Source organism: Cetorhinus maximus, chromosome 12, assembly GCF_964194155.1.
Source record: "Cetorhinus maximus chromosome 12, sCetMax3.hap1.1, whole genome shotgun sequence".
Taxonomy (NCBI): domain Eukaryota; kingdom Metazoa; phylum Chordata; class Chondrichthyes; order Lamniformes; family Cetorhinidae; genus Cetorhinus; species Cetorhinus maximus.
Genome location: NC_135890.1, coordinates 17,869,956 through 17,896,944, shown reverse-complemented (window position 1 = coordinate 17,896,944; position 26,989 = coordinate 17,869,956). Strand labels below are relative to the sequence as shown.

At 41.9% G+C, this 26,989-nt stretch overlaps 1 protein-coding gene across 4 annotated transcripts in view; it reads left to right on the top strand.

Annotated features, from left to right (window-relative positions):
• Positions 1-882: 882 nt before the first annotated feature.
• The window catches only part of cax1 (cation/H+ exchanger protein 1), a 53,669-nt gene continuing 27,562 nt past the window's right edge, over positions 883-26,989 (top strand). For 2 of the 4 annotated variants that reach the window (XR_013578101.1, XM_078553084.1), the window contains exons 1-7: positions 883-1,078; positions 15,205-15,338; positions 17,840-17,948; positions 21,254-21,370; positions 22,302-22,363; positions 24,843-24,992; positions 26,119-26,304. Coding sequence is in view for 3 of the 4 variants with exons in the window: in XM_078553084.1 (XP_078409210.1) it covers positions 1,015-1,078; positions 15,205-15,338; positions 17,840-17,948; positions 21,254-21,370; positions 22,302-22,363; positions 24,843-24,992; positions 26,119-26,304 (822 nt within the window). In the remaining variant the exon portion in view is untranslated. Of the gene's footprint in view, positions 1,079-3,684; positions 3,776-15,204; positions 15,339-17,839; positions 17,949-19,297; positions 19,318-21,253; positions 21,371-22,301; positions 22,364-24,842; positions 24,993-26,118; positions 26,305-26,989 lie in introns of those variants that run through there. The other 2 variants (XM_078553085.1, XM_078553086.1) reach the window with 2 other exon arrangements.

Genomic DNA, 26,989 nt, shown 5'->3' with positions numbered 1-26,989 from the left:
GTTTTTGGCAAGGTCCATCCCGAGCACCTCCCATGACGCAGGACGGTGCTCTATGGGCTGTTTCCCAGGTACGCACACTGCAAACATCAACTGCAGCTGGAGGATCATCAACTTCGGTGAAAGATGCTCTTTGGTCTTCCCAAAACTTGTTGGTCTTCCTATGCAACGAGTTGTCCTTGACCGAGTATTGCAGACTGACACATTCCAAAGTCCAGGACTGTGCACTGAGGGATGCACTAAAGCTTGGGGTAGCTGCTGCAGAGGTGCAATATGGGGAAAGGTCACTGTCGAAGGCCTTTCACCCATAGTGCACCGAGGGCCTGGAAATTGTATACTGTAAATATTACATGTATCAAAATTGCATTGAAGCACTTCAGAGTGCAACATGATCTATGTAGAAAATTTGAATATTATTGCACTCTCTGTAATGACCATTTTGAAATGTTTTGTAATGTTCTTTTAGGTATTTTATGAATAAAACATATTTTTGCAAAAAATTATTCTTTTCTGCTTGCATGTATTAAAATAAAGAATGCTTATTAGACTCCTTTACCCTACGGCAAGAAAACACATCCTTCCCAGTCTGATGCTGGTGTACCTTGCCTGTTTTAATTTCAGATTTTCAGCTTTCCCAACTTTTTACTGATGGCAGCCAAGAAAAAAATGACTTCTTTTTGCTTTTCAGGGTGTTTTGACCATTCTGAGGAACGCAAAAAAAAAAAAAATCAAAAAAAAAAAATCCCCAAGTTGTCAGCAAAGCGACAACAACCGCGGAAATATCCGGGCTGGGGCTTTGTAGTCTCCCTGAGTCCCTCTGAAACAGGTGGAAGTGAGCGGAGAACTACAACTCCCAGAAGGCTTTGCGGAGGGGTAAGGCGGCTCATGCGCAGCGGCGATAAGAGAGGAGCCGAGTGAGCGGTCAGCAGGTGCCGAGATCGGCGCCTCCTCTCTCCCCCTCCCCCCCACCCCCCCCCGCTTTTTCCGTACACCCGCAGCGGTCTTATCCCTCCAGTCATGTCGGAGATCGAGCCGGAGCCGGAGTCCAGCTTGCGGAGACGGAGCACCCAGGATGCATTGAGTAAGGAGCCGCGTGGAAACATTGTATCATCGGCTTAAACATTGTATCATCGGCTGAACCCAGTCCCTTTAGCCGGCACTTACTTCCCATGGTGTCTGACAGCTGCTCCTCATCCAAGCCCCCAGGGTGCTGTCAGAATTTGAACAGCTTGTCTGTAGATTTTTCTTTTTTTTTAAAAAAAAAAGAAATTTCACTGTTATGTGGACCTTTGAAAGCTTTACCTGGCAAGGTTGTTGGAGACTGATGCCGTGGATAATTTCAGCAAGGGGAGGTGGACAGGTACTTGAAGGTGACAAGCTTCCAGGGTTAAGGACAAAAAGTGGGGGAGGCGGGTGCAGACGCGCGACTGCGCTTTCAAAAAGAGCCAGCACAGGCAGACGGGCTGAACGGTCCCTTTCTGTGCTGCAAGTTTCTGTAATTCTGTGAAATGAAACTCTAAATTTAATGCCCATATACCAGGGAGAACACTTCCTTTTGCTAATTATTTTTTTAAAATGGGGTGGGAAAGAATAAAGCTAATTATTTTTAGTGGAGTTGTTATTGATGTGGAATGAGCTGCCTGAAAGGGTGAAGGAAGCAGATTAAATAACTCAAAGGAGGATAGGATACATAAGTGGAAGGTTTTCAGGGCTATGGGGACAGGGCAAGGACTAATTGGGTCGCTCTTTCAAAGAGCTAGTACAGCCATTGTGGGTTGAATTGTTTCTTCTGTGCTGTATGATTCTGTAATACGGTCTTTATTGTAATTGTGATTAATGTTAATCCCCATCCTTGCTGTGTTCTGTGGCCTGTCCTTGATGACAATTATGTGATTTTTATATAACTCTTAATATGAAACTTAATATTTTGCTTAAACTGCTGAATGTGGCTTTGTTTAGCTTTGGTTTGGATTTGCTGTTTTATACTAAGATGCTGAAACCTGGACAGATTAAGTAATACTGGCCTGGTTTGCTGGCATTTTAATATGGTTGGAAACAAAACTTGGATTTGATGGTTGTTGTAAATACATCAACTCTTTTTCAGTCTGATTTTGCTTTTGTTTCAGTTGGATTAGTACTGTCTCTGAAGGCAGAGGGGCATGTTAGTGGGGTGGTGAAAAAGGCATACGGGACACTTGCCTTTATCAGTCGAGGCATAGATTATAAAAGTAGGGAGGTCATGTTGGAGTTGTATAAAACCTTAGTGAGGCCACAGCTGGAGTACTGTGTGCAGTTCTGGTCGCCACATTATAGGAAAGATGTGATTGCACTGGAGGGGATGCACAGGAGATTCACCAGGATGTTGCCTGGGATGAAACATTTAAGTTCTGAAGAGAGGTTGGATAGACTTGGGTTGTTTTCGTTGGAGCAGAGAAGACTGAGGGGCGACCTGATCAAGGTGTACAAGATTATGAGGGGCATGGACAGGGTGGATAGGGAGCAGCTGTTCCCCTTAGTTGAAGGGTCAGTCACAAGGGGACATAAGTTCAAGGTGAGGGGCAGGAGGTTAATGGGGGATGTGAGGAAAAACTTTTTTACCCAGAGGGTGGTGACAGTCTGGAACGCACTGCCTGAGAGGTTGGTGGAGGCAGGTTGCCTCACTTCCTTTAAAAAGTACCTGGATGAGCATTTGGCATGTCATAACATTCAAGGCTATGGGCCAAGTGCTGGTAAATGGGAGGTCAGGTGTTTCTCACGTGTCGGTGCAGACTCGATGGGCCGAAGGGCCTCTTCTGCACTGTGATTCTGTTGCTCTATACACAATACTGTTTGAGACAGTACATTTTATTAAGCAAAATTCACTAATACAAATATGCTGCTTGTTTTTGGCTGATTCCAGTTTCTCTTGCTGCCAGCATTTCATCTTGTGCTGCACAATTAGAATGTCTGTTTTCAACCATAATGCAAATTTGGGAGTTCTCAATATGTAAATGAGCTTCCCAAAGCCTGTGGTAGATGAACACTGAGCACTTTACTTACCTGCTGTTTGATTCCACTGAAATCTTGTAATAAATATTACTGCAGTAATATTTATTACGCTTTAATCCCTCCATAGGAGTTGTAGTGTAGCTCCATGCTGATTGAGTATTGTTTGGGCTGCACGCTTTGTGGGGGAGGAAAGTAGCCCCTTATCCTTGCTGGCCTACATCAGCTCCTGGTTCACCAACTCTTCAGATTTAGATGAGAACATTATATGTTCAAATCCCTCCATGGTCTCGTGCCTCCCTATCTCTGTAACCTCCTATAATCCTATGACAACTCTGTATTCTTCCAGTTTTGGCCTCTTCCATGTCCCTGACTTCCTTTGCCTCATGTCTTGAGCCCTGGAACATTCCTACTCTCTCTATCCCTCTCTCACACCAGATTTCAGTCACCTGACCTCCTTTAGCACCTGTAAAATACATTAATGTTTTGTTTATTAAAGATAAGATATGAGGAAGGAAGAATTCAACTGTTGGCAGCCTTTTAATCGTGGGTATAAACTCTTTTGTTTACAAGTGGACTTGTATTAAAACATGCCTTGAATGGGAACAGGAAGCAGTGTAGATGGTTGTAGTTTGGGTGATTTTATTTGATTTAATTTAACCTTTGTTTCTGCTTGATCTTAATTTGCCCTCTACATCCCAGTAGAATAGAATCTTAAGGATGCAGCCCAGGAGACCATTCAGCCCATCATGTCTGTAACCATAAAGGTTATATTGAAGTGTCTAATACACGGGTACGTGTATTTAAAAAGGTCTGGAAATATTGAGAAAAATGGCTCTTAGGGTTGCACTGGACTATATTTAGAACAAAATAAATCTGAAAGAGTAAAAAACCCATGGTACAGTCAAAGGGTTTTAAAAATCCCAAATAAATCTAAGTTTGGATGGAGCCAATATATTAAAATAAAAAGCAGAGGTAGGAGGGAGATTTTGAGCTCTAGCAGGGAAACAAATTGAATCTTTGTTTTTGATGAGGTCATGGAATAGAGAAGGAGGTGGAATGAAAGTTGGATAACTTCAGTGTAGAAATGAGATGATTTGTGTGGAGAACTGACTATTTTGATGGCAGAATGTTAGATTTTCTTCTATCTTGTCTGCAAGTGCATGTGGTGTAGATAATGTCGAATGTTATAACTTGTGAATAACATTCCCAACAGTGAGTCACAACACCAGTTCCATCTGACTCATAGGGGTTGTGCAAGTCTTCAGGTCAATTTCTGTACCTTGATCTTTGGAGCACAATGGCTGAAAGTTTTGCCAAAGCGTCATTTAAAATGATCTGTTTGTGATGTCCAAATCGGATAGCCTGGGTGTAATTTGCAACACACTGAATAGCCTGCTCCTTAATAAAAGTCTCTTATTTCACGTTATCTAATACAATATTTTTCGCAATTTCTAATTTACTTAATTCCAAGTTCTTGGATTATTAAAAATGAGTGCAAATACGATTGATTTTCCCAGGAGTAGGTTCTGCATTTTATATCTTCTTCCGTGTGGAACAGTGCTTTTTCAAATGGCTGTCAACAATGTGCATATGCAGTTGTGCTGTTTTACTCCGTTATGTCATTGGGACACCACAGGGAACTTATTCGTACTGTGTCAAAATAGCTGCAAATTTTTTTTTTTATAAATTTGTTGGCCAAGCTTGTTTAGAAGGTAATTTTGAATCATCATATCTACCACATCAAAAACAAAAATATCTGGAAAAACTCAGCAGGTCTGACAGCATCTGCGGAGAGGAACACAGTTAACGTTTCGAGTCCATACGACTCTTCACCAGAACTAAGGAAAAAATAGTAAAGAGGTGAAATATAAGCTGGTTTAAGGGGGGGTTGGGACAGGTAGAGCTGGATAGAGGGCCAGTGATAGGTGGAGATAACCAAAAGATGTCATAGACAAAGGGACAAAGAGGTGTTGACGGTGGTGATATTAGCTAAAGAATGTGCTAATGGTGACATTAAGGGTAGAAAGCAGGATGAGCAAGGTACAGATAGCCCTAATGGGGGTGGGGTGGGGGGAAGGGATCGAAATAGGCTAAAAGGTAGAGATAAAACAATGGATGGAAATACATTTAAAAATAATGGAAATAGGTGGGAAAAGAAAAATATATATAAATTATTGGAAAAAGGGGGATCGGAAAGGGGTGGGGATGGAGGAGAGAGTTCATGATCTAAAGTTGTTGAACTCAATATTCAGTCCGGAAGGCTGTAAAGTGCCTAGTCGGAAGATGAGGTGCTGTTCTTCCAGTTTGTGTTGAGCTTCACTGGAATATTGCAGCAGGCCAAGGACGGACATGTGGGCATGAGAGCAGGGTGGTGTGTTGAAATGGCAAGAGACAGGGAGGTCTGGGCCATGCTTGCGGACAGACCGAAGGTGTTCCGCAAAGCGGTCACCCAGTCTGCGTTTGGTCTCTCCAATGTAGAGGAGACCGCATTGGGAGCAGCGAATGCAGTAGACTAAATTGAGGGAAGTGCATGTGAAGTGCTGCTTCACTTGAAAGGAGTGTTTGGACCCTTGGACGGTGAGGAGGGGGGAAGTAAAGGGGCAGGTGTTGCACCTTCTGCGGTTGCATGGGAAGGTGCCATGGGAGGGGGTTGAGGTGTAGTGGATGATGGAGGAGTGGACCAGGGTGTCCCAGAGGGAACGATCCCTGCGGAATGCCACCAGGAGGGGTGAAGGGAAGATGTGTTTGGTGGTGGCATCATGTTGGAGTTGGCAGAAATGGCGGAATCATATGTGCCATACTTACCACATCCCTTGAGGCTTGATATTTTCGACTGAGGTTTGAATGACTTTGTCTAACTGATCTCTGTAGAAAACATATCTAAGCACTCAGGTGATTCTCCGATTCAAATATCATATCCTAACCTCAGATCCTGAATTTTGCTTTGGTGTTTTGCATTTTCAATCAAGGACACTAAATTCAGTATCCTTATGAGGATAAGATGAATCTCAAATTCTATTTTTCTCCCATATCAAAATTTTAATGGTCAATTATGCACAGCAAAACAAAGTTTGTATTCAGGACCGCAGATCATAACTCTCTCTGCAATTAAGGTCATGGACTGTGGTTTGATACATCAAATCCATAGGCTGGGGTGCAGCAGAGTGATGTCATGGGTTTTCCGTGCATGCACAGACTAGTGTGCATGTGCAGATATTTATCGGTGGCCATCTAGCATTGGTAAGAGACAAGTGTCTTCAAACTTGTGTGGGAAACCCTGTCTCTGCTGGGGGCTCTTGGCCCTACTTTCCAAAAGACTACTAGCTACCCAACAGGAAACAGTGATTGAGGTGTTGGTGGGGTACAGCAACTGTAATAGCATGCTGATAGGTGAACAGTCTGGAAACTTGATTTTTTTTAAAAAATTCATTCATGGGATGTGGACACTGCTGGCTAGGCCAGCATTTAATGCCCATCCCAAATTGCCCTCAGAGGGCATTCAAGAGTCAACCACACGATGAAAGAACTTACATTTACATAGCACCTTTCACAACCTCAGGACATCCCAAAGCACTTTACAGCAGGCACATTATCGGAGCACACAAGTCACTTGCAACCTCTTATCAAATATAGAAATGTCTTTTTTGCTTTTACTCTTTCAGCTGCGTGTGTGTCCCTTTTTTAAGCCTATTATTAGGTGAACTTATTCAACTTCTGGGTCCTTTTTTTAAAATATATTTCAACAACGTGTGGGTTTTTGTAAGAATAACTTTTTAAAAATTCTTCCTAGAGAAGGCATTGTGCCCTAAGGATCCGATCAAAAGTTGCTGCATCAGCTTCTAGCCATATTAATGGCCACCTGTCTCCGTTGATGGCTCATCTGGTTGAAAGAGTGAAGACTGAGTCAAACAGCCCATGGTTGGTTCCCTCAACTATGGAATAAGAGCTGATCTCTTTGCACAGTTGAGGAAGTGGAATTTACTTCCACGGTTAGTGGGTGAGGTGAAAACTGTGAAGATTGAAATTTAGATTCAAAAAGCAAAGCTGATTATTTTTTTTTAAAAAAAATAACAAATTTTCACACATGAAAAAAGCCTGCTGTCCATACCCAGTCTGGCCAATGTATTATTCCAGTCCGACAATACAAGATTGGGTTTAAACTGCCCTTTTGAAGTGGCCTAGCAACCTCCCCACCCTGTGCGCACGCGCGCCCCCCCCCCCCCCATCCAAATTGTATTAAAACCACCACAAAGTATAACAATGTATTGTGGGGGCACCTTTGCCACATGGACTGCAGTGATTCAAAAGGCAGTGATGGGGCAAGTGGAGATGGACAATAAATACTGGCCTTGCTGCAATTTGGGAGTGAAGGATTTTTTTGTTGCTGGTGACTGTCACCAGTTGTCCCTTTGCCAAAATAATCTCTGCTGTCTGCAGCATTCATTTGTTAAGCACCCCAGCTTGTTTATTTTTTGGTTGCTGGCAGTCTGCAGGGTTGTTGCTATCAGCTAAAAAGATTACTTGAAAAGAGAAATGAAATTTGATGTCTGTGAAGCAACAGAGACTGAATTAATGATCTGGCAAGAAGATAAGCTGACCTCTAGCTTAAGGTATTAGTCACTGTATCACATGTTTCAACTGTTTTGAAATATTATGAGCATATGCAGAGGGAAAATAGGCCAAAGATTTGGTGTTGATCCTAAGTTTTTGGTTTTCAAAACTGCTGGGTTCCAATAACCAGGGCAATGTACGAGTTCAAAAGTGGATTCCATTATAGTTTCCCTTTCTAATCTCAACTAAACGTGAAGAGCCAGCAGTGGATTGTTTGTATCTAGCCATGGGGATGCTGTACAGTTTGCTGTGAATGGGGAACATAACTTGTGGAATAAGTGAACAAGTATCAAACTCCAAGGTCAAGATGAAGCTGTTGAAGAATATATTTCACATCCTTTCCTTCTGCTGCAGATTCTCCTAGTGCTGGAGGATGGACAGTTACACTATTGAAACTGAAAACTTAACTTGCCTATAAATAGCCGTTCCTTCTTTCTTCATCCCCTTAAATTTGTAAGCCCTGAAATCATTGCACAAGTGGGAACTCATGACTTTGCTGAGTGAGTTGGAAATATGGTAGAGGTTTGAGTGAAGTCAGTGGATGATGCTGGGTTTTTGGTGATGTCCACGTTATGCACCAAATTGGATGTATATCTGGAAATCACTACACCTGGTACTTCCCAAATTGGGTTGTCTGGAGAAAGCATTTGAGCTTTTTGCCACTAGGATGAAACTATAGTGACTACAGAATAAAAAGGCTTTGCACAAGAAATGCATTGTGCAAAGTTGATTTAAGATCCAATTCCCTTTTGAAAGTTACAGTTGAATCTGTTTCCACCACCTTAACAAGCAGTGCCTTAAAACCATTTGCTGCACACAAAATTCTTATTTGATCTCCGGCTTCTTTTTAAAAAAACTAATTATTTTAGACCCATGTCCTCTGGTTACAGAGCTCCCTGTCAGTGGAAATGGTTTCCCCCCATCTTTCATCAAAGTCATGACTTTGATGGAACACCTCTATTAAATATGCTCCTTAGAGCAAAGAAGGTTAAGGGAACAAACCAGTTTCTCTAATCTCTGATTTACGGAGGGAAAGTCATTGACGAAGCAGCTCAAGATGTTGGGCCTAGGATGCCACCCTTGGGAACTCCTGCAGTGATGTCCTGGGGCTGAGATGATTGGACTGCAACAACCATTACCATCTTTTTTTGCACGAGGTGTGATTCCAGCCAGTGGAGATTTTTCCCTCTGGTCCCCATTGAATTCAGTTTTACTTGGGCTCCTTGATACCACACTCAAATGCTACCTTGACTGCCCTCATTATCACTCATATGTCCCCTCTTTAATTTGGCTCTTTTGTCTTGTGTTTGAACCAAGGCTATGAAGTCTGAAGTGCTGCTTGATAGCACCGTCAATGATACTTTCCATCACTTTACCACCCCATCAATCTATCAATCATATGTAATAGTTGGATTGGATTTGTCCTGCTTTTTGTGAAGAGGGCATACCTGGACAATTTTCCACTTTATGTAGAAGCCAGAGTTATAGCTGTTCTGGAACAACTTGGCTAGGAGCATGGCTAGTTCTGGAGCAAAAGTTTTCAGTACTACAGCTAGAATGGTGTTGGGGCCCATATCCTTCGCTGCAACTAATTTGATCTCAGGAAGAGATACTGATGTCAAGGCTACTGTATGGCGTTAGATATAGCTGAATATCCAGAACAATTCAACTGAGTGCTGATAATCACTCCCTGTGCAATTAAGCTTGACAAGCTAGCTGTGTAATAGCCACAAGACCATTATTACAAGTGAATAGAGGACAAATTGAAAAATTCTATCAAGATCCATAACTTAACAGAAAGATGAACATACACTTCATTTCAAATGTGCATATGATATGCGAGGTGATTATGCAGAATTTCAAACTTCCATGGCGGGTGTACAAGATGTGTGTATTTTAATCAGTTAACATTTTAATTGCACCAACAGGAAGTCTAGTTCCTTATTCCCTGCTCTCCTCTCCCAAACTCAAGGAAGTCGGGGCTGACTGTGCAAAATTAAGATTTTTTTTTAGCATATGATGGTTTACTTTGAGCTGATGGACTTTGGTTGCCATCTTTGTCTCTTCTGACTCACTGATTTTGCCTCAGCTGAGGTGGCAAAGAGTGCAAGCTAGGTCTGGACCTCTGGAAGCTAAGTATTGGGGCCTCACCCACCAAGTGCTTAAATGTCAATCAGGAAGAAATTTGTATTGTTGATGATCTTCTTTCACCTTTTTGAAGTTAATGTATAAATGTAGCATGGGGTTTTTGATTGTGTCATTAATGGGAATACCTTTTCTGTAGTTAACTATTAGTTGCCAATTAAGTAATATTTGATGTTGATTTTAGATTGTTACAGTAAAAATATTAAAATGAGGTCTTGTACAATTCCTTTGTCACTGGAAAATTCATTTCTCTTAAAAAGAGGTTGCATCTCTACGGGGGTTGTCTCTACGGGGGTTGTAACATTGGTCAAAGAGGTAGGTTTGAAGGTGAGTCTTAAAGGAGAGAGAGGGCAGAGGTTTGGAAAGGAATTCCAAGTAGGAAGAAGACATGGTCACCCAGGGGTGAACAAAGTAACACTCCTTCCTCTATCTGTTTCTTGCTGCCCTTCACCTGGTACTTTTTTCACCGTTTTCTTGGGAGCTGCTTTATTCTCCTGTAGCATTTTCAAACTCCATATCTCACCTGACAAGAGAACACCTACCTTCCATAGTGATGCTTTATATGGTAATCTTGGAAGAAAACTGGCTATCAAGTCATTTGATGTTTTACAATGAAACTCGGTCCACACTTTTTATTATGTTCATTTGGCTTCCGTTAGATTTAAGCCTTCAGAACAGTTATTGGCCCAGTTATTTAAACTGTGCTAAAGTTGCTGTTGATTAAAGGACATTGTAGACAAAACTACATCCCAGGAGAGACTAGGAGCAGTGCAACAGTGGTTCAAGGCAGCTCACCACCACTTTCCCAAGGGCAATTAGGGATGGCCAGAAAATGCTGGTCTAGCCTGTGATGCTGCATCCAATGAAAAAAATAAATAAAAAGGACACAGATTGAGACCTAAATTCTTAATTTCATCCCATGTATGTAGTGTGCTAGTTTTAGATGATGATAAAAGAATTCAGTGAATGCCTCGTGTTTGAATTGATGGTGTGCAAATTCTACGTGGCTATCGGCTTCACAAGCTTGACACTGTGTAGTCAACATCTGGGAGAGGGAGGGAGGGAGGGTGGAGAAACGAGTAGAGACTGAAGTGCTACAGTTAAATTGTCCTTCTGATGGACAGTGTCTTCACTGAGCATTTTGGGTTTTGAATGGTCTCTGTCCATTCCCCACTTTGTCCACCACAGGGTGACTGTGCCTTCTGCCTATTTGGAATTCCCTCCAAACCTCTGCCCCCTTCACCCCCCTCTCTCCTTTTAAGACTCCCCTTCAAACCTACCTCCTACCTCTTTGACCAATGTTACAATCCCTGTAGAGATGTGATAACTTTGGAAAATTCATATCTTAAGTGTCCAACACAAAGGAATTGCAAGACAAGATTTCACATTTTTAATACTTTTTTATTTTTAACAAGCTAAAATCAACATCAACTAAACATTACTTAATAGGCAACTAATGTACCAAATAGGCAACTAATATACCGAATGATGGAAAAGGTATTCCCCATTAATTTAACACAACTGAAAACCCCATGCCATGATTATATATTACATCGCACTCTCAGCAAAAATGTAATCTTGTGTTTAAAATCCCCAAGCTCCTCCTGGCTTTAACAGGACCTCTTCTCCCTGCCCCACCAGTGTGAATTTTCTAGTGTTCTTTTAACCAAAGTCCTTCCACTCAATCTTCTGAAGTCCATTTGATTATGCTCAATAGCAAGGCACCCACTTATGATTCCTAGGTCTTTAACTCTCCGCAAGCCTCATTTCTGCAAATTGGGAATCTGTCCTCAGCACTCTGCTTGGTGGTTAACCCAAAAACAGTCCTTTTCTGCTTGGTATGGCAGCAGCTGTTGTGGGGTCTTCCCCAAGTCTTTGTCTGACTGACCCTGAGAGTCTGCACACAGTAAGTCCAGCTGTCGTCTCCTTTTGAGTTCAGGTGTTAAAACTTGCACCTTCCTTTCATTTAAGTTTTTACTTGAGGCCCCTGTTCCTATGGTAACCAGGTCACATGGTTTGTCTCTGGGAAGGTTTCGTAGGAGGTCACATCCTCCTCCCTAGAATGAAGGGAGACAGTTTAGAACAATCATTTCAAAGTCCACAGTCACAACATCATGTTTTCGGTCACCTGACCCAATGGCTTTTCCTTTGGCTCAGTGTCAGTTTTTGTCTGGTGCTCCTGTGAAATGCCGTTACTACATTAAAAGTGCTGTATAACTTTGATATTTTTGCCTTGGCACCGGAATTGAATAAAATGATTAATCTGAGTTTGTTAGTCCATCTTCATTGGGTTAGCCATTGTATGAGGGGGGAAGGGTGGGGGAGCACATTAACAAGTTTCACTTGCCAGCTCATCCTAAGATGTCCCTATTCCTGTACCTCTTGCATCAAGTTTACAGCAATGGTAGTCCTCTGTTCCAGCAGTAGTGGCCACTCCTGGCTTTACTCACTTTGACTAGGCTGTCACTTACTATCTGTAACTCGAAAGGCATCACTCACTCCCATCAGCATATTGAACTGATCCTTACTGGGCTCTGTGTCGAGGGCATCCTGTTATGGCACCTAGTCAACGACAGGCACTCTCTTGCACTGTGCATCTGAGTTCCCATTAGTTGTCATGGTACTCGTTGCACATGAGCATGGCTAGAGACTGAAGATTCTTCACAATCACAGAATTGTTATGATGCAGTAGGAGGCCATTTGGCCCATTGTGTCTGCACTGTCTCACCAAATGAGCATTATGATTTAGTGCTAATCTCCTGCCTTTTCCCCTTAACCCTGCACGTTGTTTCTATTTAAATAATCATCTAATGCCCTCTTGACTACATCAGTTGAACTTGCCTCCGCCTCCACTACACTTCCAGGCAGTGCATTCCAGACCCAAACTACTTGTGTGAAAAAGTTTTCTCACATCACATTTGCTGCTTTTGCAAATCACTTTAAATCTGTGCCCTCTCGTTCTCAGCCCTTTTACGTGTGGGAACAGCTCCCTATCTATTCTATCCAGCCCCCTCATGATTTTGAACACCTCAAACAAATCTCCTCATAGCCTTCACCTCTCCAAGGAGAACAGTCCCAACCTCTCCAATTCAGCTTCAGAACTGAAGTTTCTCATCCCTGGAACCATTCTTGTAAACCTCTTCTGCACTTTCTCAAATACGTTCACATCCTATCTATAGTGTGGTGCCCAGAATTGTATACAATATCCAGCTGAGGTCTGTCTAGTGTCTTATAAGCTCAGCATAACCTCCCTGCTCTTGTACTCTATGCCCCTATTAATAAAGCCCAGGATGCTGTATGCACCCTTCAGTAACCCAACATTGCACCCACAGACATCAGCGGCAGCCTTCCATTAACAGAAGTAGCTTTGTTTACACTTGTCCAAGATGTACAGCTTGAACTGGAGTATGGTGATTACAGATCCTGTAAATATTGGTGATGCTGATATTGGCCTCTGTCTCCTTTTCTCTTGGTCCAACGTGGAAAGCTGTGTGGGCTACATCTATCAGTGCCTGTGAAAGATGCCCACAGACAAGGCCATATTAGGATCACACAGCAAGTAATGAACAAGGATAGTGTGTGTCTGGCATTGTGAGATTGAAACTATACTCCTCCCTCTTTTTACATGCACTTGATTACTCTTCCTGCATTTAGTGAAGACAACATGGATATTTGAAGCAGCAGATGGTTTTCTTGTTAGAGTATGTTAAGTACTTGTTGCAGGGTAGGATATTCAGCATCACATATACAGAAATCCTGTGCGCAAATCTGCTCCACTAAAATGGCTCTGTGACAGCCCTTAAACTTTGAACTCTGCCTAAGACAATCAGCTATTCTGTTCAATGGTGTTGTATTCTTTCCATTTTCCCTCCTGACCCATTTGTTTCTCAGGAATGTGGTTCCCCAGGGGTTGTTGAGGATTAATTCTGAGCTCTAGCTGTAGTATGGCATAGACCTTTTTATAGACTATTTCTGTGACCTTTTTCTTGGCAGCCTTAACCCGTTCGTAGTGATCGATTGTCACTTTGTGCTGTCAAGTCTTGCTCAAGTCTCATGGGCCTACTCTTGATGGGAAAGTGTAAGTGCCATCTAAAGTATCCCAGTGAGGGAAAACTGTTCATTGGAGATCCCAATACTAGAAAAGACAGCATTGAGCACAATACTTAGCGTGTGCATTCTGTATAAGAGGTGAGGTTCAACACACAATGTTTCTCTTCTAGCAATTGCCAAGCCTATTCCTGAGGAAATATTTCTTTCAACTCCAAGCTAAATTGTAGTGAGTTCTGACTGTTGAATGAAACTCAACGTAGTGAGCTGCTTACCTTAAGTCATGGCAACTTCATATCTCCCTGACTATAACTTGAGTTCTGCTTGAACTTGGTAACCTGGAAGGTTGTATAGTGACTTCTATAGAAGTTAATATAGAGTACTTCTCTAACAGTCTACTGAGGACTTTTCTTTTTCCATCGATAGACTATGGGAGGGAAAGTGAGCCAAAGAGCAGAAGCACCTCACTATTCTCTGACCCTCTGGCTCAGGCACATCTGCAGACTGACATGATAGACACCCCTTCACCATGCACACCTATATTATTATTCCCAGGTTAGTCCAGCAGGTCGCAACATCTTCTAATCCTGCCCCTGCCCCTGCCCCCCACCTCCCTGCCAACCAAATGTATGAAGCTTGACTAGAGCAAGAGGTTTTATTGGATGTGGCTTTGCTCATTGCATGTATCTCCATGTTCACTTCTAATGAGAACCAATTGGTGTGGATAACTGCTTTTTAATGGATTGACTTGTACACCTCCTTCCAAAGTTAGTCACTCATTCACAAGTGAAATGACAGTATTGTATTTTGGACTAGAATTCTCTTTCCTACCTATATCATCGTGTTAGCACCAATCACTTTCTTGGACTAGTCTAGTCCATTTCTCTGTCCAGCAATTAAACTCAACAGTTTAATTTTTTTTAAGTTATCAGTGGATTTTTGTCTACCAGCAGATCAAGGTTACAGGAACTACCACAATGTGGAGATTGGCTCTCAATCTGGGTTACTAGTGGTGTTCAGAATGAGTGTTAAATTCCTAGAGCAGCAGTAGTCTGGCGTGACTGTGTATGGGTGTGTCATTAGTTTAAAATCAATATTTTACACATTATCAGCATAACCAAGATGTATAATCAGAGTATTGTGTTTACATACCTCCTGCAGTTGCAAGGGCACTCAAAGCAGTGCGCAGTAAACCTTTCCTATACCTTAATGTATTCTTTCCCCCTTCCCTTTTGTTCCTGAACAATGGTTTTGGGGTAAAATTGTTTGCATGTGCCTGGACTGATTTTAAAAATTGTGTATCCCCATTCAAATTTTGGTTTTTTGCCACATTCACAACCTGAGGTCACACATGTAGCAAGTTTTAAAGGGTGGACTGTTCTCTTCTCTCTAAACTTAATTTTGGTTTCACCACAGTGACCTGTTCGACTCCAACCCAAAATCATTCATGTGAAGGAACAACATGCCCATGCTGCCTGATGATGACCACAAAGACTACACTGCTGGCAGAAAATGAGGTGGAGGCACACAAACTGGCCAACAACTACAAGGTCTGTAGGATATTTGTGGTCTATCAATATTCTAGGATGGTTACATTCCAGCGCTGTTAGTTTATACCTACATCTACAAAGTTGGGCAATGGTTATCTGAAAGGAATGGACACTCTAGTAATCTACTGGAAGGTTTAGTGAACTTGCAGCTTGATCTGCTTCGTTCCTTTATGAGGGTGATCTCGGCTATATTGTTGATGACATGTATGCTGCTGGCCTCCAGTTGTTCTTGTGTAAGATTTTGAACCAAAGTAGATAGCACATCACCTTCTAGGTTTAAAAGTTCAGCCATTTACTGACATGAGTTTGGTGTTCCCTCTCTTGCAGTTGGAAAGTGTGCCTTATCACCTGGTATCACTATGGTGCCAGAGGTCCTTTGGGATAAATGTGAGGAAAGACTAGACTAGTATTGCTTGAAGAAAGTCTGCTGTCTTGAGTTTGATATAATATATTAATACATTCTCTAACCTTGGCAGTAACATGTGACTGACAAAAGGCATAATTTTCCCTTGGTGCTGACTAGGGAAATGGTCAGATCCATTTATTTGCACTTCAGTCTTAATATATTCTAGTCCTTCTTCCCCGTGGGCTGCCTGTGCCCAAGTCAAGATAAGTTACCAAGTATAAGAATTAATTTATGTAAATGAATTGCATAGAATTTACAACATAACATGCACCACACAACATGAGCCCAATTAGTCAGTGCATGTGGTTATGCTCCACATGAGCCTCTTCCCACTCATGCTTCATCTCTCCCTATTGGTATATCCTTCTATTCCTTTCCCACTCATGTATTTTTCTAGCTTTCCCTGAAATGTAACTAATCTCAAACTCTGGAATTCATGCAGTCATTTTCTTAGCCAAAGAATGCTACAACATTTTACACCAGTAATAACTGGAAGAGTTCAGCAGAAAATGACTTCACCCAAGATGCCTCATGTCCATAGTTTGAAAACTTGCAACATGCAAGCTTTTGTGCACAGTTATCTCGCTTCCTACACTTTAGGACAGATAATGCACTTTTAACAATATTAAAATATTTTCCTTTATCAGATGTCATAACTGTACTTTCTAAATTTATTCTTTCATGGGACGTGGGCATTGCTAGCTAGGCCAGAATTTATCGCCCATCCCTAATTGCTCTTGAGAAGGTGGTGGTGAGCTGCTGCCTTGAACTGCTGCACTCCTTGTGGTGCAGGTACACACACTCTGTTGCCCTTGTTCTTATAGGTGGTAAAGGTTGCAGGTTTGGAAGGTGCTGTTGAAGTAGCCCTGGTGAGTTGCGGCAGTGCATCTTGTGGATTGTACACACTGCTGCCACTGTGCATCAATGGTGGAGGGAGTGAATGTTGAAGGTGGTGGTGGGGTCCCAATCAAGCGGGCTGCTTTGCCCTGGACGGCATCAAGCTTGAGTGTTGGAGCTGCACTCATCCAGGCAAATGGAGAGTATTCCACCACACTCCACTTGTGCCTTGGAGATGGTGGACAGGTTTTGGAGAGTCAGATGAGTTACCCTCCCCAGAATGCCCAGCCTCTGAGCTGCTCTTGTAGCCATGGTATTTATATGGCAGGTCTAGTTCCGTTTCTGGTCAATGGTAATCCTCAGGATGTTGATAGAGAAGGATTCAACAGTGGTAATGCCATTGGATGTCAATGGGAGATGGTTAGATGCTCTCTTGTTGGCGATAGTCATTGCCTGGCACTTATTTACCTGGTTACTTGCCACTTATCAGCCCAAGCCTGAATGTTGTCCATATTGGACATGTGCCTTCAGATACTGAAGCAGTCCAAATGGTACTGAACATTGTGCAAACATCCCCACTTCTGACCTTGTGATGGAGGGAGGATCACTAATGAAGTAGCTGGAAATGATTGGGCCTAGGGCATTACCCTGAGGAACTTCTACAGCAATGTCTGGGACTGAGATGATATGACATCCAACAACCAGTGGAGAGTTTTCCCTCTGATTCCCATTTACTCCAGTTTTGCTAAGGCTGCTTGATGCCAAATTTGGTCAAATGCTGCCTTGATGTCAAGGGCAGTTACTTGTCTCACCTCTGGAGTTCAGTTCCTTTGTCCATGTTTGAACCAAGGCTGTAATGAGTGCCCCTGGCAGCCACCAAGTAAGTGCCATTTGGCAGTGTTGTCAACAACACCTTCCATCACTTTGAGAGTAGACTGACGGGGCAGTAATTGGCTGGGTTGGATTTGTCCAGCTTTTTTTGTACAGGCTATACCTAGGTAATTTTCCACATTGCTGGGTAGATGTCAGTGTTGTAGCTATACTGGAGGATCTTTGGTGGAATGGCTAGGTCTGGAGCACAAGTCTTCAGTATTATTGTTGGAATGTTGTCAGCACCCCTAAACATTTGCAGTGTCCCATGCCTTCAGTTTCTTGATATTGGAGTGAATTGAACTGGCTGAAGACTGGCACCTGTGGCGCTGAGGTGTGGATGGTACATATTGACGATTGCTTACAATCTTCATTTCTAATTTTGTAGTTCGGGTTCAAGAAATGGAAGAGCCACGTAACAGAGAGACCCTTGGAAGACCGTTCTGCAGTAGTGAAGGAGCTGTATTCAGATCTAAATGTCATCAAACAATATTCAGGTAATGTGCATGAAGTTTTTCAATTTTATTTTCTTTCACAGTCCAATTAGAAAGGCAATGCAAGTGGAAGCTGCACAGTTGGGGCAAGGGGGGAGGTGTGGTTGGGTGGTGTTTTGGATTGAGCTTGACAAGTTAAACCAAGCTACTGAAAAGGGTCTTATTTTTTTCAAATAGGAATATCACAAGATTCACATGTCTGGGGAGAGGGCATTGCCAAAGAGTTTGAGTAGATTGGGCTGGAGTTTAGAATGAGATGATTTCATTGAAACATATGAAATTCTTGCACTGTTTGTTGGGGCTGATGCTGCAAAGCTTTTTTTCCCATCTAGTGGAGTCTCAAACTAGGGGGTCATAGTCTCAGATAAGGGGTCAGCCATTTAGGACTGAAGCAGTAATTTTTACAGCAACTTGTAGCACCTTTTTAATATAATATAAAATGACAGGAACATTGAAATAAAATGACGCTGAGCAACATGAGCAAGTTTTTGGTGATTTGATTTAAAAACTATCTCCTAAGGAAATATTAAGGAGTATCTTAAAGGAGGAAATCAAGGTAGAGGTGTAGGGAAAGAGTTCTAGAGCTTGGGGCCTAAGCAACTGAAACCATGGCTGCCAAAAGTAGAGTTTCTACAATTGGGGATGCTGAGGCCAGAATTGGAAGGGAGCACATTTTGGAGGGTTGTGTGGTTGGAGGAGATTAGAAATAGGGAGGGGTGAGGCCATGAAGGGATTTTAAAATGAGAATTTTAAAATCAGTAGGTTGCTTGCCTTCTGTAGGTCAGCAAGCACAGGGATGATGGGTGAATGGCAGTTGAGATGAGTTGAGATGCAGACAGCAGAGTTTTGGATGACCAAGTTTACAGATGGTAGAAGGGAGGAGTGAGTCTAGAGATAAGGAAGGCAAGGATGAGGTTTTCGGCACCAGATGAGCTGAGATGGGTGAAGTTGGGTGATGTTATGGAGATGGGACTACAGTCTTGGCGATGGAAGTGAGTTTCTGACCACATGCACACCAAGTCTTTTTTTTTATTGCTATGGGTGTGGAGTCACATGTAGGCCAGACCAGGTAAGGGCAGTAGATTTCCTCCCCTAAAGGACATCAGTGAATCAGATGGTTCCTTGTTCATAAGACTTTTAATTCCAGATTTTTATTGGATTCAAATTTCACCATCTTCCATGGTGGGACTCGAACCCAGGCCCCCAGAGCATTACCCTGGGCCTCTGGAATACCAGTACAATGACAATACCACAATGACACAGGTTGTATACCGATTGGATTAATCTCTCTCTGTTGCCAGGGAGAAGGATGAGGTTGGTTGCTAGTGAATGGAGTTTGGAGCAGGGACCTGAAGGCATGCAGGCACAGCAGGTAATAAGGAAGGCAAATAGAATTTTGGCATTTATTGCTAAAGGAATAGAGTATAAAAATAGGGAAGTGTTGTTGCAATTGTACTAGACATTGGTGAGACCGCACCTGGAGTACTGTGCACAGTTTTGGTTCCCTTACTTGAAGAAGGATGTAGTTGCATTGGAAGGGGTTCAGAGGAGGTTCACTAGATTGATTCCAGAGATGCGAGGCTTGTCTTATGAGGAGAGATTGAGCAGTTTAGGCCTATACTCGTTAGAGTTTAGAAGGATGAGAGGAGATCTAATTGAGGTATATAAGATGCTAAAGGGGATAGACAAATTAGATGTGGAGTGGATGTTTCCCTATGTGGGGCATTCTAGAATGAGAGGCCATAGTTATAGGCTAAGGGGTGGTAGATTTAAATCAGAGATAAGGAGGAATGACTTTCCTCAAAGGGTCGTGAATCTGTGGAATTCACTACCTCAGTGCAGTGGATGCCGAGACGCTGAATAAATTTGAGGAGATAGACAGATTTTAATTATTAACGGGTTGAAAGGTTATGGGGAGAGGGCGGGAAATTGGAGTTGAGGCCAAAATGAGATCAGCCATGATCGTATTGAATGGTGGGGCAGGCTTGAGGGGCTGAATTGCCTACTCCTGCTCGTAGTTCTTATGTTCTTGTGTTCATTATGAAATGATGGCTTCAGTCTTTCTGATGTTTAATTGGAGGACACAGTTGCTGATCCAGTACTGGATGTCGGATAGACAGTCGGAATTTAACAGTGGAGACAAGATTGGTGGTGAGGTAGAGTTGAGTGTGGTCAGCATACATGTGAAAACTAATGCTGTGCTTTTGAATGATGCTGCTGAGGGGAAGCATGTAGATCAGAAATAGGGGTCAAGGATAAATTCTTGTGGGGTAGTTGGGGTGGGGGGGGTGGTTGGGGCAGGGTGGGGGTTACCAGTGGTAATGATGCGGAAGCAGGAAGAGAAGCCATTGCAAGTGGTTCTCTAAATGGACAATAAATGCTAGCCTTGCAAGCTACACTCATCCCATGAAAGAATTAAAAAATCTTCAGATAAGAATGAAACCAGCTGGATGACAGTGGTGAAGTGTTGAGTAAGATTGTGTTGTTAAACTGTCAAAAGCTGTAGACTGGTTAAGAAGGATGAGGAGGGAGGGTTGCTTTGGTTACAGTCCTCTTAGAGACTGTTTGCTTTTGTACAAGAGATTTGCATTCCCAGTGGTCAGCTTGAAATCTATGCAATTCCTTTAAGTTTTTAAGGCTTTTACTGCAACACCTGTAAAAGCAACATTGACCAAACATTATCCAGTAAGCAACTAATACTCTAAGCTACAGAAAGGTTAACCCTTATTAATGTTTTAATGCAACTGATAATACTCATGCTGCACATATAATACATTATATCAGTGTCCATGATTACCCTTTTTTAATATAGGAAACAGGACACAGCCACTCTCAGCTTCCAATAGGTTCATGTCCCCCTGCTTTTGAGTAGCCTTTCCAGCACTCTGTTTCTAATTCTAGGCACCCCACCATTTCACTCGCTGAGCTGGGTTAATTCTGTAAACCTGGAATCAGACCTAACACCTTCTGGCTTGAATGCCCTGGTGCTATAAGCAGGCCCTGACTTTATCCACAAAGCCATGATGACAAGTTAGGCTTTTGTTGTTTTTCAGAAATGCTGCCAGCACTTGCTATGACCTCCCCACCTCACCAGCCATTTTGATCATTCTGATTTATTGTATAATGCTGGTTTCTGTTCAATAAACTGCATCAAATTAGCTAGCTTAAGGCTGGAATGCGTGTACGGAGTTGCTGGTGTGTTCATGATCCTTGCATTGCAGTATTTGTGGAATGCATTCAATAGCTTTTGGATACATAAAATCACATCTGTGCTGTAATATACTCAAGAATTTTCTTGCTTCTTTCAGGATCTCTGTTTACCTTTGGAAACTTTTTGTATGTGCTACTGTTTGGATGGTGGGTTGCCCTGCTGTACCATCTAATTGCTGTAATTATGTTTGTTACAGTCGTGGGAGCACCTTATGGTAAGTTCTACTACCCATTTATGTGGACAAAGTGATTTTTTAAATGCCCTGGATTATATTCCCAATCTATTTAGAATGGGTTGATGTACAAATCCATCTCTTGAGAGAATTGGGTATCTTGTTGGTCTTTGAGATTTAATCCCCTTTTTTCTTTGCTGCTCTGTGCTTACTGGTTTAATTAGGTGGAGCAAAAGAACTCTGTTCCTCTTTTTGAGCCCCCAGAAGATTCTGCAGTCTTTAGCTGTTCTTCCTCTTTTTTTTAATGGTCACTGGTTTTGTTTCTAATTGTAGAATATGTGCTTTGATCAGCTCTGTTACATAATGGATTTCCCCTTGCATTCTTCCTGACCTCATTTATATTCCATAATGTAACTTGTACCCTGCTCCATTAGATATCTCCCTTGATGTAAACTGGATGTCAGTCACCCAGAATGGTAATTCCTGTGGCATCTGCTCTTCTTACTGATTTGATAGGATCCCTTGCTCTGCTTTCAGACTTTAAATAAACCAGCTATAAGTTGTTTTTTGACTAAAAGACCGATGTGGTTGAGCACCGCTTTGGACCGTCCTAGCTCATTTTCCCAAAGGGAAAACCTATAGTCCCTATGTCTCCCTTTTTGATTTTTCCCTGCTCCTTTCTTCAAATTCCAACAACTTCAACCTTGATTCCATGGTTTTTGCCTACGCCCGTACCCAGAAGTCCATTCCATGTGTGGAGGTCTTCCTGATATCTGATTTAAACTGGTAAAGGCAAATTTAAGACTGTGTCCATGTCCCATTGGGGTTTAGTATATTGTATCTATTTTTATGCTAAGTTATCTTTTATCCTCTGGTTGCTTTTATTTTTATTAGCTCTGGGTGGGTGGGGTGGGAGGAATGTAGGGAAAGCCATAAACTTCATATTAAAGTGGTTCTGCTTTTTCTTTCCCAGGGAAGATGTGTTACCGTCTTGCTGGATATTACTTCTGGCCATTTGGGAAGTTAATTCAAAAGGTAAGTGCAGTAACTATTACCTGATATGACTTTAGTGTACATGTATTGGTGAGTCACTTGACTTGCTTTCTAGTATAAATATTCCAATCTGAGAATTGGTTCCAAAATGTAGCAATCCTTTTTGAGAAGGTTCGTGTTGAGTAGAATGTGATTAATTAAAGACATGCAGTTGAGATATTAAATTCCTTGTCTTTGACCCCTATCTTGTCATTTTGCTCCACATTGTGTTAGTAAATCGGCTCTTTTGTAGATGCAGATTGTAGATGTATCTAGGTGACAGTGATTGTCTTCCTGATGTATATTTAGCTTTTACTCTGTGGATTGAAGGGTAGGTGGATGGCAGTCCTGAAATACCTTTTACCCCCTGTGGAATGTGATTGCTGTTTTGAGTTAACTTCATGCATATTGAATCACTAAATCATCGGGGCATGAGGAGGGGGCGGTTGTGTTGTATCAGGTACTGTTGTATCTTGGCGTACCTGATCCTTTGGCTGTTAACTCAGAACAGTTGTGCCACTAAAACAGTAGGGACTCATTGATGCTTGGGAGTCCAGTGCCTTGATGCTGGGTTCTAGAATATTCTCGACACCAGTGGAGTATGTGGGGGGGATTTCTAGACTACCAAGTGCCATGCATTTTTATTCCCATAAACTATGATTGTTCTGTAATCTACCCTTACAGAGCTTCACTAATTGTAAGATTAATAATAACTCCATTTGCAGTATTTAATGTATTGATTAAAAATAGCCTGCCCTACCACCTTTGGTAGGACATTAAATATAGTACAGTGTTTATACACGTTTAGGAACTGAAATGTTTCTAGTACAGTAGAAATAGGAAGTGTAAAATAATTTAGATAGTAATGCATGACAAATACAGGAACCAAGTCCATGGGTTAATTACCCCAGCTTCTTTAGATTGGTAGACTACAGGTCTGATCTCTTGGCTCCCTTTGGTATCCATTAAATAGAACTGATCCAGATCAGATTAGCCTTGTGTTAAGGAATCCTTCCATCTGCCCAACTCTGGAACGTTGAAACGAACTACAAAGGGGATCCCGTTTAAATTTAAGTTATAGGTCAAATAAGATTGGAATTTGAGGATTAATTTGACAAATTGAATATATCCATACAAAATTAGCAAAACAAGTTTCTCATGAGCCAAACCTTTCCCCTTTTTTAAGTTGCATACTATGTGAATTTACAACAATTACACAATGAAAGAAAACAAATTGGCACAGGGTGATCTAGAAAAAGGACCAGGGAATATTACATTTCACTGTGATAAAGCTAATCGGCTACGTGGACATGTACCGTAGCTGAATGCAAGTCTGCAGGCATTGTAAGATTTCACTGTGCACTGGCCAAATTGCAAATGAACTACTGTGTAGATTGCCATATGAGAAGGCTTGCATGTTTCGGAGCGGGTGAACTGTTGAGCAATAGGTGTGAATGTGACTACCTACATGGAAAGATCAAAGAACTCTATGCTCTTTAGAAGAGCCTGGGATGTAGAGTATTCAATGTCAATGAGCTGAAACCAGAATATTGCATCAAAAGTTGCATTAAAGCATTAAATTTCTTTTACCTAAATTGTTTATGGAAACTTGCAAGCGGCAGACAAATGTTGGCCACTATGCAGCTCCCCACTGCAGTATGTTGGGATAGTACCAGAAGGATCGCTTTGGGTCATTGGATTTCTCATCTTTGAACTTGTGTTCTGTGTGCCCTTTGGATCTTAACATTCTTAAACATGGTATCTATATTTTCTTTTTGAAGTAGTAAATTCCTGTAACATGAGCCATACAAATGGTACAGTCCTCAGATTTAATCTTGGGTCTGTTTTGAGTTAGCTGAGGACAGTCTCTCTTTCCACTAGAAAGGATACATATGGCAATGGTTTATAAATGTCCATCGGTCCTAAGGAATAGGATTGCGCTTGACTGTTATTTCTCTAGATAACACCCCCTACCCCCCACCAAATTGTTGCAAATAGCCTGTGCTCATCTTGTTCATGGAAGGTGATTTTAGGAGAGTGATTGTATGGAACCATTCTTGGTGTCAGTGCCTCCAGGAGAGCAGACCTAGTGTTCGAGGACAGTACACGTTGAAAAATGCTGCCATGGATTTGCAGTGACTAACAATCTTTTCAGACTCTGCTGAAAATCTACCTCTTTGATCAAGCTTTTAGTTGCTTGTCCTAACATCTCCTTATTTTTACCTTGCGCCAATTTTTTTGTTACGCTTCCACATGGGGCTTGAGGTATTTTAGCACATTAAATAGTGCTATATAAATGCAAGATGTTGCTGTAGTTGCTAGTAAATGAAGATGAAGGCTGAGATACTATCAGGAGTGGTCTGTTTCAAAGTCATGGTGCTGTTTGCTGACATGTGCAATTATTTCTATGTACCTAATGCACTTTTTTGCTTAATGTAGTACCTAAATGATTTCTAAACACTGGATCTTTCCTTTTTTGAAGCCATACGTCTATCCTAGGAAAAGCAATGTTCGATTTTATGGTGAGGATGTTCCTGAGGTGACTGCGGTGGAGTCAACAACACTCCTTGGAGTCACTGAAAGAATTGAAGAATCGCCATCACAGACTCAAAAAGAGGGAGTTAAGTCCTGGGTAGGTTAGCTCGTCAGATTGTTTTTCTTTTTCAATTTAGCACGTTACTTTGTCAATATTTTTCTACTAGTAACTCTTCCTGATTATGGTGGTGGTTTGGGGAGGGGAGGTGGCAGTGGGAGCAGGGGAGGTTTCGATGTTGAATGCGTAACCTAGAAATGAAATGTAATGGAAGAAAAAGTCAACACAAGGGCAATCTTTAAATCCTAGAGATGGGCTGTTAGGATTGGGCACTGCTATGGGACTTCAGATAGCCCAACTGCACTATGTACCGAGGTACATTTCAGCGAGTTATCCTCAGGAAAATGATAACAACTGAAGGACCGTCAGTTGGATCATGAAGTTTGGGGAAATGCTTCACTTTAAAAACTGCAGGGATTTTCATGACTTCAATTTATAACAGAAGATGGTAACACATTATCTGTCTAATCCACACTGAAATCACTAAGCAGTCCTAAACTTGACTTTCTTGCCTTGGGCAGGCTCTTGCTGCTTTCTCCTGGTCGTCTCTTAAATTAACATTTTGCATTGCCCCTGGGGGTTTTAACAGGAGATGTCATTCCTCCTGCATCTTTAACATGTTGACAACCTGGCTCAGCTGATGTCAAAAAAACAAGCTGCCTGTTCAAATCTCAGGGCATGTGTATCATGTCTCCTTTTAAATTGGTAACTTGCCTCCTGTGTCATCGTATCATAAGCTGAAGTGTTAGCTTGACTGCGTATTTGTTTTAATGGTTCTGAAGACCTCTTTGCCAAGTGAAGGTACTTCAGACATCCCCCACAGCAAAACTTAGACACGTGGCCTTGGTCAGTAGGTGCAAGTGAAACATGGTGGGATAGGGAGTGACATTGAATCCTTCAAGGTGGGTGTTCCTGGAAGAGACTTTGCAGTGAATTAAACATCAATGTAAAATACTGTGGATGCTGGAAATCTGAAATAAAAACACTTCTGGAAATGTTTAACAATACTGATCAAAGGTTATTAACCTTAAGCATTAAATCTTTGTCTGTCCACAGATACTGCCAGACTTGCTGAATGCATCCAGCATTTTATTTTTTTTGTTTCAGAACCAGTTTTTTTTTTTCTGTTTGAGAATTAACTTGTTTGTCTTGACCTACTTTCCAGCAATGCCCAAGCACCTACGTGTGGTTTCTCCTTGGGTATCCACCTCTTGTGCTTGTCCATAGCCTGGCTTCCTTCATTGCCTGGATCCTGGTAATCACCATCCCAGTAGCCAAGTTAAATTGCAGAGCCATTACTGTCATTCTACTGATCCTTCCTGAGCAGCTCCAGATCCGACAACCTAAGAGGGTAAGGAGCTTCTCTAGCAGTGTGATAAGTTCTGTTGGGTTGGTCTTGAAGTTCAAACTATAAACTTTAAGTCAGGGCAGATGTACATAAAGAACATACTTGTGCTTTCTCCACACTTCACTCGGGGTGGATGTTGACAGGATACTGAATAAACACCAACATCCTTCAGTAGATGGGAAAACTTGCCCCACACTGAGCTTTCAGAATACTGGTTCATCCCATGGGTGACTATGGCATTGGATTTGGCATTTCTTGTTATCTATCTTTGTTGCCTTGCATAGAGGGCAAACCAGACCATTCCTTTGAGATTTCTGTACACCTTCTGTTTATGGAGATGATGGTTAGAGTATAAAGGAGTTGAAGTGTACCTCAGCTACAAAGTACTGACAGCAGTTCTGGCCACCACATGTTAGGAAGAATATATTGGCCTTGGAGAAAGTGCAGTGTTAAAAATACCAGAATGATATTTGGACTCCAAGGGTTAAATTATAAGGAGAGATTATACAAACTAGGATTATGTTCCCTACAACTTAAAGGGTGAAGGGGTGATTTGATTTGGTGTGTTTTTATTTGTTCATGGGACTTGGGCATTGCTGGCTAGGCCAGCATTTATTGCCCATCCCTAATTGACCTTGTTCAGGGGGCATTTTAGTGCCAATCACATTGCTGTAGATCTGGAGTCATG